The sequence below is a fragment of the Zingiber officinale genome, chromosome 9A (genome assembly GCF_018446385.1).
Source record: "Zingiber officinale cultivar Zhangliang chromosome 9A, Zo_v1.1, whole genome shotgun sequence".
In the NCBI taxonomy this organism is placed as follows: domain Eukaryota; kingdom Viridiplantae; phylum Streptophyta; class Magnoliopsida; order Zingiberales; family Zingiberaceae; genus Zingiber; species Zingiber officinale.
The window spans coordinates 33,385,594-33,402,237 of record NC_056002.1 but is presented as its reverse complement, the minus strand read 5'-3'; the positions used below and the strand labels follow the sequence as shown (position 1 = coordinate 33,402,237).

General features: G+C 36.0%; 1 protein-coding gene across 1 annotated transcript; it reads right to left on the bottom strand.

Moving 5' to 3' along the window:
* Positions 1–13,812: 13,812 nt before the first annotated feature.
* Positions 13,813–15,908, bottom strand: LOC122020397 (small nuclear ribonucleoprotein SmD3b-like). The gene is made up of 5 exons (XM_042578315.1): positions 15,657–15,908; positions 15,456–15,508; positions 15,299–15,365; positions 15,151–15,207; positions 13,813–14,064 (listed from the first exon to the last, which is right to left on the bottom strand). The coding sequence occupies exons 1-5, from the start codon at positions 15,813–15,815 to the stop codon at positions 14,002–14,004; spliced, it is 399 nt and encodes a 132-aa protein (XP_042434249.1). The 5' UTR covers positions 15,816–15,908; the 3' UTR covers positions 13,813–14,001.
* Between the last annotated feature and the right edge of the window lie 736 nt (positions 15,909–16,644).

Sequence of the window (16,644 nt, the reverse complement as noted above, 5' to 3'; positions counted from 1 at the left end):
AGGTTCGAATTTGGTTTGATTGGTATTTTCCTAAGTTTGAGCTTGGATTAAATTTGATTTAAACTTTAATTCTTAAGCTCGAGTTTTGTTCGTAATGAAATTAAATAGTTCGTCAACGGCTCAATCTCAATTCGAAATAACTCGATTAAAAATTAAACGACTTTAGTTTGATTTCGGTTCGTTAACATATCATTTTTAAATTGTTAAACCAGCTCGTTAGGCACGTAATCGAGAGTTCACGATGTTATTTTACTTTTAAATTTTAATTATTAAGATATTATTATATTTACAACGAGAATTGCCCAACATCTTTTATCCATTTTACTCATCTACCAAATCTTAATTTTTCTCTTCTCTTTTCTCTCTCCTACAGATAAAACATCTCTTCCCTATCTTCTCTTTTCTTTTCTCTTTTCTCTCTTTTGCATATATGCAATAACTATTGTGTGAGTTTGCACTACCACGAGTTTGTTCTAATTCAGATTGGACTTACATTGTAAGTACTCCGAGAGTAAATTTTAATATGGTCAACTGAGTTAAGTGTTGTTATTTTGATGTCCTATGTCTAAGTGTTCAGGAACTTATGAACATAAGAAGTTGAGAGGAAGATATAGTGAGGGAGATGGGTGGCACGAGAAACGAGTTAATGAGCTTGGTGCATCTGAGAGACGAAAAATTGGGTGGACAAGAAAGATACGTGTGAAGCGTTCAATGGATGAGAAACTAGGAGGAAATCTGCTCGAGGAGAAGATTGAAGTTGAATTTAGATGATCTCAACTCTAAATGGATGGAGCATCACCCACGAGAAAGAAGTCAGAAAAAGTCAACTCTGAAGTTGAGTCTTGGAGTCTTCAAGACCCGAGGCGCCTCATATGTGTGGAGGCGTCTCGGATGAGCAAAATCACTTTTGCTAGCCGTCAGATTAAAGATGCCTCCAATAGAACGAGGGCGTCTTGGATGAACAGTATATGAAGTGTTGGGCATAATGCTCTTAAAACATTGTAAACATGCTATGGTTATATTTTTAATAAATGTGACACTTATTATCGAACATTTTTACTTGAAATTCATTATCTTGAATATGATAGCAAAATCCCTAGTTTATTGAATGTAACTATAATTTTAATATATATAAGAGTTATATATACAAGAAAATTAAAATTATGGATAATAAACTTAAATTGAGTTTGTGATGAAATTAATTAAAGTATGGAGTTTTTAACTAAAACATCAGTAATGCGGCCCATGAATACTATGAATGTGATCGTCTTATCCAAAATGTTGATGTGGAGACATCTAGATGGAAAAAAAAAAGATAAATTCGTTATTTTAATGGTCTCCTAATGTCAGCCCCACAGATATGAAAGGAAGTAAATGTAAGTACACAAGCATTAGGCATATGATGAGATAAATCTCAAGTCGTCAGTTCATAAGAATCGACTCCTTACCATTACATCAGAGATGTTATGCATTTACCGTCTATGTTATACTCTAGGGACATATTTATATATAATGATATTATATAGGACTTGGACTGATTTAATTATTTATTTCATAATAAATTGTTATTAATGTGAAATTTTAATTAAATCATAAGATGATCATAATTATATACTTCTATTGATTCTAATATGATTTTTAATTTACTTGTTTAAAGTTTGAAATTATGCATTCTCAAACACTTGCATTTTAGATTTATATTTAAAATAATTGGCTAAAAATATAATTCATATACATGGAGTTCACTCCTTGTAGCTATGGGAGATAGAAGGACGATTCCCTTATTTGTTAATTCTGTAATTAAGGGTTAGGCCAAACTAATTTATAATTATATTAAAAATTAAACCACTCACTAGTGAATTAATAGTAGATGAGGATAAAAAGTAATTGGAGAGGTAAACGGAATATTATTAGCTCTAAATTATGAATTGTCAATGGAGGATTAATCCATATATAATGATTAAATTAATGGACTGTTCTTTTAGTAGAGTAAAATATTTCATAATGAGAAAGAGTGCAATTCCATATTTTTAGTGGAGTAATAATGGAATTAATAAGTTAGGTAAATTAATCAAAGAGTTTAATTATTTATCTAATTTATTGGATCTTTTAATTATGGGTCAATGGTCTCCAGTAAACCTTCTTAATAATTGATGGATTAGAAATACTATTTAGAAATCAAATATGAAAATGGAAAAACGTTTCCATATGTCAAGGCTTGTAGATAACTATAATTGATTAGATCTAAATTATAATTATGAGATAATTATAAATTTAGATTATTATGGTAATATCCAAATAAATATTAATAATATCATATTATAAATTATAATTATGAAATAATTATAAATTTGGATTATTATGATAATGTCCCATAGATATTAATAATATCCTAATCTAAATTGTAATTATGAGATAATTATAAATTTGGATTATTAGAGTAATATCTAAATAGATATTAATAATATCCTAATCTAAATCATAATTATGAGATAATTATAAATTTGGATTATCATGGTAATATCCAAATAGATATTAATAATATGTTAATTTAAATCATAATTATGAGGTAATTATAAATTTGAATTAGTATGGTAATATCCAAATAGATATTAATAATTTCATAATATATTGAGAATATATTATACGTTATTTAATATCTAAAAAAAGATAAGATCTTATCTAAAAAAGAGGTTTAGGAGAAATATATGTTGTGTAATGTAAAGTAAGGATTGAGGGAAATTAATATATTTCATATACTTGTACTTAAACGTTCTTATGAAATTGATGAAAAAATTCTCTAACCTGAAGTAAAAAAGTAAAAAAAAAAATACAAAAAAATTTATATACCATATAACCATAAAAAAATCCATCTGCTATATATATATATATATATATATAGTATCAAGAGGAAACACATTTTGATTTCTAGTGATTGTATTTTGGAGTGCCACACACTGCCATAGGCATGAAGGATTATACTGGAAGACTCTGGTTTCTACGCACTTCATATTCACAAAAGGGAAGAAAACTACAAGAGGTTAGTTTTCTACAAATTATTTATTTTATAAATTTAATTTCATCATCAGTTTATATTTATATGTGCGATTATGATATATAAAATTGCGTAATCGCTTCCGCTATTATTTAATTAGATCGAATATGTAAAATTGTTAAAGCCAGAATTAGTCCAGAGTCCAAATAATTTCTTATCCTATCCAATAATCGAGGTGATGGAAGTTGGGACGTGACGCTTCAGTTGATCATGTCAACTCCTCGCACTACAAAAATAGTCAGGAATAACGATTGAATTTTCTGTCGGCATTCCGTCGGTAGTTGTGGTTTCTGATGGAATACCGACGGAATTTATGATATCGGGATGGATTGGGTCGACGCTCAATTTACCGACGGAAATTATATTCAGTCGGTAATTACCGACGGAATATTTCATTCCGTCGTATATTTTAACGATAGAAAATTTATCCCGTCGACAGAAGACAAACGGAAGGAAACGGATGTTACCGACGGAATTATGATTCCGTCGGTATATTACCGACGGAATCAAAACTTCCGTGGGTAAATGCCGACGGAATCAAAACTTCCACCGGTAAATTTCGACGGAAGTTGTGAATCCGTCGACATTTACCGACGAAATCACAACTTCCGTCAGCATTTACCGACGGAATCAAAACTTCTGTCGGTAATTACCGACGAAAGTACAACTTCCGTCGGCATTGTATCACAATTCCCTGTTGTTGTTATATTACCGACGGAATTAAACATTCCGTCGGTAATATTCAATAAAAATTTGAAATACCTATTTTTAATTTCCGTCAGTAACACAAACACAATTCATACATCAATCACAATTAATACAACCAACTCACAACATACAATAAGCTCACAACAAACAAATGACAAAACTATCTAAAATACAATACAAAACATAGTAACAAATGGTCATATCTCCAAAATTCAATACAAAATAAAACATAACTATCCAAATATCAAGTACTTACAATCATAAGCATACAAAAGTGATTGGCAAGTGAAAGTCAAATATAAAATATTCAAAATACTTACCATATGATATATCACCTACTCATATATCCAAATATAATCCTGTAAAAATCAAATATAAGAGATTATAATCAGAATGAATCGATACAAATGTAATATATAACTCAAAAATTGTAATATATAACTAATTTTACATGTAAAAAAATACATGGATTATATTTTAGATATTCAATGATAATACGTTGGTGAATGTATCAATATGGATTCTTGAACAATATAATACAATTTAAGATAAATATCTGAGAATATCCAAATAGAATAATTATATTTGACTTAATTAATGTATGATAAATTAAAAAAAAAGTTGTAATTGAACATACCTCAAAAAAATCTAATCACCAGCAGGGTCTAATGGGTCTCAAGTCTCCTGTGATTCAATACCGTGTTGTGACTGGGGATCTTGTGACTGAGGTTGCTGTGATCGGTCCCATCTAGCAATGGCTGCTCACATCTGGGACAATGTCTGCTCCTGAGCAGCCCATCTCTCCTCCCACCTCTGATCCATGGTAGTCATCTGAGTCTTCAATTCTTGATTTTCTTTTCTTAATGACTCCACCTCAGAAGAAGAAGAAGAAGAAGAAGAAGAAGAAGAACTGCCACAACCCCTAGGAGTCCTCAAGCGATCAAATACCACCTTGGCCTGGGAGCCAAGACCGTAGAGGGAGGAGTTCTTCGTCCTTCCACCCACAACATCATAATAAAATTTCATTTATTTGTTGGATGGATAGATCCTGTGACTCCCCTCCCTTTACTGGTGGTTGAGATGCCTGAGCAACCCTACTTATCATTTCCTCTTGTGTAGAAAAAAAATATACAATTTATATCTTGTACACAATTACTATAGCTAATTAATCATTATTAACGATTAAATGTAATAAAATTAATAATTCAAACACCAATGTTCGTGGATCGAAGATCAACATATGTGTCATCTTTTCTCTGATGAGTCTTGAGAAAGATCTCTAGGCAAGTATGTTGTCTTTCTAAAGAATGCTCCTACATGCACAAATAAGTTGGGCTAAAATTATACAAGTTTGTTAATAAATAAAATTTTAATTTACATAACCTCAACTAAATTAAATTCACCATATCGATAGCGTGCTCAACAATATATCGAGATCCTGATGTATGCCAAGCAGATCCGGTACTCGGGTCACATGACTCTGTATTCCTATTTTCTCGAGCTTTTAGAGTCTTTGTCTGCCATCTTTCTGCAGACCAAGTGGTCGTCCATGCATCCCAAATCTCGTCGGATACATAAGCTGGTCTAGTGTCATCCTTTCTCATATAATATAAGAGATCTTTGTATAACTTGGCACCGTAAATATTCTAAGTCGTTACAAATTCTGCCTCGTGTCCATCCTCCCATGTATATTTTTTCTGTAATTAGAAATTAAAAATTTAGTATATTAAAAGATAAATATATTATACATATTCAATTTACTTACTATAAATTCTTTATAATAAAAATCTTTAGTCTCACTGTCTACATGTCTCCATGTAGTACTAGCAATGCAGACTCTTTCTTTAAATTTCTCGATAATATATGTCGATACTCGATGACCGTCAGGAGTAAACCTGCATATAAACAATTTTAAGACATAAGATAAATGTTTTAAAAAAGAACTTGAATTACTAATAATAAAATTACGACTGTCCAACAATCCTAAGAACTGTAGATCCACGGAGTAGTGGTGCTGGATGATCTGCCATGAGATATAATATCTACAAAATAACATTACAACACATCATAATAAAGTTTACTAACATGATAATCAAGCAATAAAACATGATTGAAGCATAACTTACTTGATGAACAATAATGCTAAAATTTAATCAATGCTAGACTCTGGAAGCATTTCTACTCAACATCAATAGTTTGTAAGTCGTCGTCACTAGACTCTGTTAGGTCAGCAAAATCCTCACTGCTGGATGTCTCTCCATCATCTATCTCCTTATCAATGGTATTAACATCTACAAGTAATTGTGATGTAGATTGGAGTTGTGAATCAACTGAATGTCTCTCTACTTCATCATTCTGAAATGCATTATGGTTTTGAGCAGTAATGGTGTTCGACATTTCTATGGTCGAACAAGGCTTCATTCGACAAACAGACAACCATTCACTAGCTCTTCTTCTCTTCGTAGAATATTCAAAATAAAAAACTTGACCCGCTTGTATTGCAAAAATGAAAGGTTCAAACTTATTGAATTTTTTATTTGCATTAACCTCAACTAAATTATAATTTGGATGTATTATGATACATGTTCTTGGGATCAGATCATACCATGAACATTTAAACAACACACACATTTTTATAGGTAATGCTGGATATTCAACCTTTATAATTTCCTCAAGTCTACCATAGTAATCAAACTCAGTGTTATTGGTGTCAATAGACCCTTTAACACAAACACACGAATTATAAGTTAATCTCCGTGAATCTCGTTGTGTCACATGGAATTTGAGACCATTAACATAGTAACCAGAGTAGACCATTATTTGACGAAGGGGTCCTGATGCAAGATTTAATATTCTATCATCTTGCACATTTGATATTCTGCGGTCTTTCACCAATCAAAAGATTTATGATATAAATTAGGACCGAACTTAGTTTAATGAAGAATTATAAAAATTTCTCTAACTTACATATATTTGAAACCATAATGTAAATTCAGTCTCTAACTTTTCAGCAACCTCACATGCACTCATTGATGGATTTTGTAGATATAATTGTTGTTCATATAAGCTGTGAAATAAGGTAATTTTGAGACAATTAGGATATTAAGAAAACAAATATAACGAGATAAAAGTTTGAGTGGAGAAGTTAATTTACTTGATGTATGGTTTGACCTCATCACAGTTTAAGAGTATGTATGCTCTTGCAGCATGGTATTCTTGTTGAGTTAACCATCTAGAAACAGATACACCCATTGGTTTACCAGCAAATTTGAAAATAGAAAGTATTGATGGGCCTATATTCTGAGTATCATCAAAATTTCTAGGACATTTGTTCCGTCTGGTTTTAACATTATCAGCAAAATAATAGGAGCAGAAGGAAGATGTTTCCTCAACCAGATAAGCATTACATATTGACCCTTCAACTCTTGCTTTATTATGAATATTATTATTTAATTTTCTCAAAAACTGTTCAAATGGATACATCCATCTATACTGAACAAGACTAGCTATTCGTGCCTCATATGGTAAATGTACTAGCAGATGTTTCATTGAATCAAAAAAACTAGGTGGGAATATGCGCTCCAGCTTACAAAGTATGAGAGGAATGTCTGTTTCTAACCGAAGCATAGTGGTCGTCATAATACACCTCGCTGTCAAATCTCTGGAAAACAGACTTAACTCCGTAAGTGCTTGCCAAACATTATTAGGAAGTAAATCATGAAAAACTATTGGAATAAGTCTTTGCATAAACACGTGGCAGTCATGACTCTTCATTCCAAACATCTTTAACTTGTTCATATCAACACATCGAGCCATATTCGAAGTATATCCATCTGGGAATTTGATTTTTTTTAACCAACTACATAAAACTTGTTTACCATCTTTGCCCAATGTATAGCATGTTTTTGGAAACTTATTGGTTGTTTCATTCTAATGCAACTCTGGCCTATTGACTAATTCTTTTAATTCCTCACGTGATTTTACAGTGTCCTTTGTTCTTCTAGGCACATTCATCACAGTGTTGAAAATATTATCAAAGAAATTTTTCTCAACATGCATCACATCCATATTATATCGAATGAGTAGATACTTCCGATAAGACAGCTCCGAGAAAATGCTCCTTTTCTTCCAACCGCACTTGTACATCCTAACAAGATATTTATTTATCTCATCAGAATTAGGCTGAGATATTGGGAGAAATCCATAACCATCTATTTGTTCAATGATTTCTTAACATGAAGCATGGACAGTTGGGGGAGATTTTCTGACTACAACATTCTTTAGAAATTTTTTCTTATTTCTCCTAAAAGGGTGATCAACTGGTAAAAATTTACGGTGATTATCAAACCAAGATACCTTCTCACTACAAGGTAATGAAAATGCATCGGACTCTGTCATGCAATGTGGGCATGATAATTTACCAGCCGTGCTCCATCCTGACAACATTGAGTATGCTGAAAATCACTGATCGTCCATAATAAGGCAGCATGCAATGTAAAATTAGTCTTACTTGCAACATCATCAATCATCGGCCCTATATTCCATAATTCATTCAGCTCGACAATTAAAGGTTGCAAGAAAATATCTATTTTATCTTTGGGATTGGTTGGACCAGGAATAAGCACAGTAAGGAACATAAATTCATCTTTTATGCACATCCATTACGGTAAGTTGTACGATGTTAATATAACTGACCAAGATGAATATTGTTGTCCTGACTGACCAAAATGTTGAAATTCATCTGCAGAAAGTCTCAATTTCACATTATGTGGTTCCATTGCAAAGGAAGGAAATACATTATCAAGTAGTTTCCATGCAGGAGAATCACAAGGATGACACATTATACCTCCTTCGTGCTCGTGCTCATGCTCATGCTCATGCTCATGATGCCACATCATGTGGCAAGCTGTAGCTACATATGAATACAAGTGTTGAAGTATAGCAGTTAACGGAAAATAATACATCACTTTCCCAGCAATATTTTTCCTCTTCTTCTTGTTGGGACCGTTGGGCCCGCTAGAGGGGGGTGAATAGCGTCTCGTCGCGCACTTGTGCTTACTTCGTCTTGATATGCAGTGGAAAGTAAAATACAAACACACACACAACGCTAACACACGGATTTACTTGGTATCCACATCAAGAAGAGGTGACTAATCCAAGAATCCACACACGACGCTATCTCCACTATGAAAACCCTCATTCTCGGTCGCAGCCGAATGCGGAGAAGTCTTGTACAAACTCTCACACACACAAACAACTCACACAAGAAGAAGAAATACAAATACAAATAGAGACACTCTCTTCTTGCTTACTTGTTGCTTGTTGTTGCCTCTTGAATCTTGGGAATGCACCCCCAAGAGCCTTCAAGAACTGGCGGAGAAGCTCGGAGAAAATCAATGGTGAATCGCACACAAATCGTAGGAGAAATCTCGCAAATAACTGCGGAGAAAACGCTCCGCCAAGGCTTTAAACAGTGCTCCCAATCGATCCAATCCATCCCCAATCGATTGCCACGTCAACACCACTCCATCACAGCCGTCCATCGCTCGTTTCCTGCCCATTGGTCACTTCCCAATTGATCGACCGATCGATTGAGACTGCCATATATTGTCAAACGGATGATTGCTCTAGCAATCTCCATATATTGTCAAACATCAAAACTTAAATCCCGACTCAAGCTTGACTCAACTCAAGCTTAGTCAAATTGGTCAAACTTGACTTAGGGAAATTGCCCAACACTTCCCTGGTATGCGAGTACGATGCTTAAAATGAAGATGAGTACATATTTTACATTCATTCAAATCACTGTCTTCATTCCAAAATATCATATAATTGTTTATACAACAATCAATTTTCTCTACAGGCAAACCTAAACCTCTGATCAATTTCTTTATTTCATAGAATCTATCAGTCATTATGTTATTAGCAGGGAGCAACTCTGACATCAATTGACAGATGTCATCGTAACATCTTTCAGAAAAATGATGTTCTGCTTTCATATTCAATAACCTTACAGTAGCTGATAGTTGAAAATGATCGGAAGGAATGTCTTCCCACACTTCTCTTTCACTAGCCTTTAGCATCTCATATAGTTGTTGATATTCATGTGTTGGTATTTCATCTATATTGAAATAATCAACTGCATTCATATCATCATTAACCATTGATTGCATTGTAATATCAATATTAGTTGATGCTTCAGGAGCGGTAACAGTTGTCCCAGATGACAAACCACCAGAAGGCCTAATTGGTTCATAAAAATAAGGCTCTCCGTGACAGTACCAATTGTAGTAATTTGACACAAAATCATTTCTACACAGATGCATTTTTACGGTATCATCATCACGGAAAGCTCTATTTTGACATTTTTTATGATTTCACAGGCACTGTAATTCGACACCATTCATACATTTTGGATGACTTTTAGCAAAGTTCACAAACTGTTCAACTTCAGCAATAAAATCAGCTATGAGAAATCCATTTTCTAATCGATTGTACATCCAAGTTTTGTTCATATACATCGTTAACTAGCCCCCTCGGATGGGTTTAGTGGCTAACGCATGAGGTGTTGCCACCATGAGATCTGGGGTTCGAATCTTGGCAAAGCCGAGATAAATGTCTCCCTCATGTGCTAGTCACTATTCCAAAGGCTAGTAGCCGCCCGTGATTTACCTCCTCCATGTTGGCCCTGGGACGGATTGGCGGGGGCGCTGGAGACGAGCGTATTCGCCTTTTGCCACCATATACATCGTTACCTAATGAAAATATAATTTGAAACATTATTAAAGTTGTATCATTTGAAATAAACATAAATAAAGCATTTTAAGCTCAGTTTCATCTCATGATCTTCGTATCATATTACCAAAATTCTCCTCTACACTAAAGCAAATGAATGATAAACTTAGAATATAAAGGTATTGCTTACGGTATCATTACAAACTTAGAATATCATGTTCTTGCTTAGAGAATCATTATAAACATAGACTTTCTAATAAACATATGTTGCTTAAACGTTCATTAAATGAAATAACAATACATATAATAAACTAAGCAGGGGCCTGCGGCCAGCCGTGAGCAAGGGCTTGCGGCCAGCCGCGAGCAAGCGCTTACGACCAGCCTTAAGCAGGCACCTACGGCGGTCGGTTGCCGTGAGCAGGCGTCTGCGGCTGCGACTGCCGGTCGCTGCGAGCAGGCGCCTACGGCGGCCGGTCGCTACGGCGGCTGATCGCTGCGAGCAGGCGCTGGCGGAGTAGGCCCCTGCAGCGGTCGGCCGACCGCCAGCAGGCCCCTGCTGTGACTGGTGTGGCGTGAAACAGAAGAGAAGAAGGAGGAGAGGAGAATACCTGAGTCATCGGTTGCTGATCGTTGAGAACGGGAGAGGAGGACACGAGGATTCTAATCGCGGAGATCGCCGATCGTCGAGGACGCGGAGAGGAGATCGCGAGAAAGAATTGTTCGCGGGGAGAGGAAACTAAGATCGTGCCCTAATTTTAATCGCATTTGCCGACGGAATTCAAATTTTGTCGGTAATTATTAACCTTAAACTGTTATAATTGATTCTCCGTGAACTCACCCAGATTTGCCGACTGAATAGGCATTTCAGTCGGTATTTACCGACGAAAGTTTCAATTCAGTCGAAAATCACCGATGAAATTAAATTCAATCGGTATTTTTTCGACTGAATTAAATTTAGTTGGAAATGTCGTCGTTATTTGCATGATTTTTTGTAGTGTCGAGACCCTGCAACCGCAGCTACGTCAGTGCCGAACTAGGGAAGGGGTCCCCGACGATAACTCTCCGATGCTCAAGTCAGTCATCGACGATGTGTGAGAGCAGAGCAAAGTAGAGAATAGTAACAGTAACAGTAGATTATCGTATATAACGCATACCTCCATCGATGCTTGGACCCCCTTTATATAGGGCTCCTGTAACGCGCGCGCACGCTTCCCTAAACGTGCACGCTTCTCAAAGTATATCAGAAAAGTGTCCCTAACACAATACCTTAATGAGCCACGCATATCTCTGAAGTGACAGTGGAAGCTTCTACCGTACGATCTTCAGTCTGAACGAGCCGCCAACCATGCCGCCTGTCAGCGGCGCATGCTCCCAAAAAGATAATATCTAGTTAGCAGTGTCTTTTATTGGCCGAGTGGGATGGTCACTCGGCTCGAGTTCTTACTTTCTGCTCAGATGAGTGCATTATTCAGTCGAGCGAGAGGGTCGCTCGATCGACGCTTCCGCTGTCCTGATTCATAAGCCATTATCCGGTCGAGCGAGAAAGTCGCTCAGCCACCCTTCTATTTCCGTGTAGCTCGATCGTGAATCCACTCCGCTCTAATAGTTCTATGTAGGGCCGAGCTGGGAAGTCGTTCAGCATGCCCTTGTAGATACCTAGCAGTCTTTCTGAACGCCGGAAGCTTGGAACCTTGTTGAGTTGTTATGATATCGGATAGGGTCTTTTCTTATCTCGATCGGGTGAGTGTGCTACCCGATCGACCGATGGTATAGGGGTGTTTGACCACCTTAACTATGACCTCCACCATGACACTGAACTCTACCATGGCAGCGGGGTGGGACCTCCCTCCCCTTATCACCGTATCACAAGCCTCCCCTTTAAGTCTAGTCGAAGGAGGCTGTAGTCCGACTGATTGGACCAGTGTGCGCCGATTGCTTCCCAATCGACATTCATCATTGTATAGTCAGGATGTACTTGATCCTCGTCGATCGACCTTCTGAAAGTAGTCGCTCGACCAAGCATCGTGCTCCTTTGATCCGATAGGAAGAACAAAGGTTTATCCTTATAGAATTTTTCCTTTTGTTGTCTTAGGCGAGCGAGGGTTTGGTTGACGTCACTTGAATATCTTGGAATTCGTGTAAATCCTTTTTCATTAAGACAGAACGGATTCTCATGCCGCAAAGCAGCCAACCATTATCCAGGTGTTGTACTAGAGTTGTCCGAAATTCTTTATGCGTTTAGGTACTATATTTAACAAGCATTGCCAAATTTTTCTATCATGTCTCCAATTATTATATCAATATGATTATGTGTCGTCCTGACAACGGTACAACGATTAGATACTCTAATCATTAATTAAGTATTTAAGGTTTAATCATTAATTAAGTATTTAAGGTTTAAATTTTAGCTATCGTGTATTGTAAGATATTTTTTTAAATGAGATGATAAATCTAAAAATATTGATCACTCCAGATGAACAACCATGAATACTTTTTTTAATTTATCCCGATGGCCAATAAATGAGTTTCCCTCCCCTCTACCATTTGACATTCCAACTGTTATAATAAACTAAGAATTTTATTCACCTTAAAAAGATATTGTTTATTTTCGTAGAGGGAGGCAAAAGGAGCAGTTTAGTTGGCGTGGGGCATTCATAATTTCCAGAAAGAACGAGATGTGAGGATTAAATTTGGAGGCTTTTGATAGATGTCCGATTAAGTGTGCGGGACAGAGTCGAGCCCGTCAGGCAGCATAACTTAACACTATGATATCAGTAAGCAGGTATGTGTCTTGCTATACAAGTAGTGCCTTAGCCCTTGGCCACTTTCTGCTGTGAACTGCCAGTTATACATGTATACCAAGAACAATTACCTTGTTAGCATCATCATCCTCGCCAAGCTGTGCTCTCACAAAGGTATCCTAATCGACTATTTGTGTTCAGAAGAAACTTGCCTCTGCACCATTGGCCACTATTACCCCGGAGGCAATGCTTCTTGCCTTTAACATCTAGGGCAGATGTTGAGATTGATATTCATTTTTAGAGGCTGATTTGCTCGTCTTTTTCTTTTTTTTTTTGCATGTTTTTATTTTTATTTTTGATTTTGTTTTTTTTTTGAATTCTTAGTCACTAAGATTATTTGCCTAAATAATTTCGTGGAGAGCATGAACAGGAAAGCATTTATTTAATTTTAGTTTGGAGGGAAGAAAAAAAAATGATAGTTTTTTATCTTAAAAATTTGTTATAAACAATTTGTTTTTGTTGAGGTTTGTGTATTATAGGCATTTAATATGAGCAAGGGTTAAGAAAGACGTAGAAAGATCAAACCATCAACAAACTTCCTAAACTTTAAGGGAATAAAAGTCATTAGTAGTGACAGCGAAACGAAAATGGTTCAGGGGCACGCCAATTTCCACAACGAACAGAGTCATGAAAATGCAACAAAATTGAGCATTTGGAATATGAAGTTAACCCTGCGTGGAAGAAGCTAGCTAATGATCATCTCTACCTTCTAATCGGAGGAACTGCTCCCCTACCCGGAGGGCCGCCACGCCCAGCCGCTTGCGCCTGAAATAGAGAATGGCAAGTTGACGCTTAGTAACACCGAAGCTAAGCAATGCATGGAATACATGAGTGCACAAGCAAGCTAAGGGTGAAGATTTGGAGTCTTTTTGAAATAAATGAGGCACCATAGGCAGTGCCATGAGGCAGGAAAGTAATACGAAGACTCGATGGCAGTGACAGAAGATAATCGATAATACTTCACAGTAGCCACCGGAACCTGATACTAACAATAGCAGCATATCAACAGACTGCATCAGGTGCTTTGGATTAGCCATGTGATCTTATCATTTCATGATTTTACTGGTAATTTCTAGATATTCTACATCACTAATCATTTCAATGAAAATTCATGTTGTTCCTTTTAGCCTTCACATTAGAACGGGAGTCTTGGCACAACAGTAAAGTTGATGTGACCTAGAACTTACAAGTTCGAATCTAGAAAATAATCTCTTGCAAAGCAGAATAAAACTGCCTATAATAAATCCTTCCCATGAAGCAAGGTAAGGCTGCTGTGTGACCTAGAGATTCATGCACCGGGTTGTCTTTTTTTTCTCTTTTAGCCCTCACATTCTAAATTCTTGATTTATTGCTGAACAACGAACTTTATATGTAGCCTTTTACAATGTCGATAACATCCTGTAACACATCCACACCAAGGGAAAGATTGGCAAGGATAGATGACTTTGCAGAGCCAAGGAATGGCAGTAACAAGCCAAGGATACCATTACCACCAAGAAAGAGAAGTTAAATAGCAATCATAAAAGATGAATCAAACTAGACAATTGATTAGAAAGATTGAACATAAAGGAGGGAAACAAAAACAAAAGGTGGAAATGATGAATAAGAACATATTCATGACTATGAATATGATCTTGATGTCAAAAGGCATTCTAAGAAAAGGCAAAGTCAATCTTGTTCATTCTTTGTTCTAGCTAGTCAGAAAAAAAACGAATGCATTTGGTTTATCTTTTCTTTTTGGAATGAATAAAAGATTCAACAAACACACATTAGGAATTCAGAAATACTTTGAGAATTCATACATTGAAACATTAAGGCATCAAAATGGAACATAAATGGAACAATACTCACCCTTGCACGCATAGCAACAGCACGACCACGACCGACTCCAAGAGCTGATCCTTTGCCCTTAACGAAGACAAGCACACCAATTCAGAAGCAGTCGGGCAAAACTAACACAGATTTCCGACAAAGAAAACAGAAGAGAGAATTCTCTAACCCTAATTCTGGCGTCCAAACGCTTGAACATTGGCGCGTTCTTCAGCATGTCAGGGATGACCATAAACCTGTAACCCTAAAACATGAACCAAATCCTCCAACCAAACCCGAACAAAAAGGCATGATGATAAAGAGTGAGTGCAAAGCTTGGCGTTTACCTTACTTTGCTGCCTCGTATGAAAACATGCTCGAGCTGTGATACTTTCCCATCCTATCAATGAAGAACAACGACAGAAGGACGAAAACTCGAACAATCAAATCTACTGAGATCCGTAAAAGGAGATGGGAGCAGACATCAAACATCGTTTCTGGGTAGAAGCGAGGAGGGAGAGGAGAGGAGAGGAGAGGAAAGCGAGGACCTTGGCAGTATAGGTGATGCTTTCGAGCTGGCAATTCCAGTTGTCCTCGCACTCGATCATGTTGCCGCGGTAGAGATCGCCGCTCTTCAGCTCCACCGTGACAATGTGCCCTGCCGCCTCGTGGAGAAGCTTCACGGGGATCCCCAGGCTCCGGCTCATTTTGATCTCCTCGCTTTGGGGCGCTTCTCTTGCGTAGGGAGCAAAACGGCACCTTTCGTAAAACCCTAACACGAGGTGAAGTCAACTGTGAAAGGGGACAGAAATTATAAAATTAATTTTTTTTATCATATAATTTATTTTTTTTATAATGTACTTTCAAAATTATTAATTTTTATATTGCATGTCATGGTGGTAAAAAGGCGAATATATTTGTCCCAGTGTTCCCATCAATCCATCCCAGAGTCAACACGGAGGAGATAAATCATGGACGACTACTAATTTTTGAAATAATAACTAACACATAAAGGAAGTATTTACCTGGCTTTGATTATATTGCATGTCATAAACAATATAGAAAGTGCATCAATTAAAAAAAATTAATAAATTAAATTAACCTTTAATAATTATCCGATCAATTTAATCCTATGAAAATTTTTTATCAACTATCAAAATAAATCAAAAAATAAAAATATAATGGTCCGTCTAGAATGTTAGTATTTTTTAATTGTACTCTTTATTTAGAGAAAAAAATTCTTATATGAATAAAAAAAAAGTTATAAATATACTATAGTTAGTGATCTAACTATGATAACTTGAATATTCAAGTGTGACATCATATATCGGTGACTTGGTACAAATTAAAAGAGCATATCCTTCTCACCGTTTTAAGGGATATAAGACAATTTTAATTAGATTTAAAATAAATTTAAATAAAAAATTAGATAAAATATGTTTTTCGGCAATTGTCAAAGCATGCACCCAAAGTTCAGAATTTAGCAAAGATGTCTAAAGTTTTGAAAATGCCATAAAGACTTTTTTTTCTTCGAAT

Excerpts from the sequence above, each read along its gene's own strand:
- LOC122020397 (XM_042578315.1), bottom strand. The coding sequence starts at position 15,815 with ATGAGCCGGAGCCTGGGGATCCCCGTGAAGCTTCTCCACGAGGCGGCA. Across the intron at positions 15,208-15,298 it reads GTTTGGACGCCAGAATTAGG|GGCAAAGGATCAGCTCTTGG; the intron begins GTTAGAGAATTC and ends GTCTTCGTTAAG. Across the intron at positions 14,065-15,150 it reads CTGTTGCTATGCGTGCAAGG|GCGCAAGCGGCTGGGCGTGG; the intron begins GTGAGTATTGTT and ends TCTCTATTTCAG.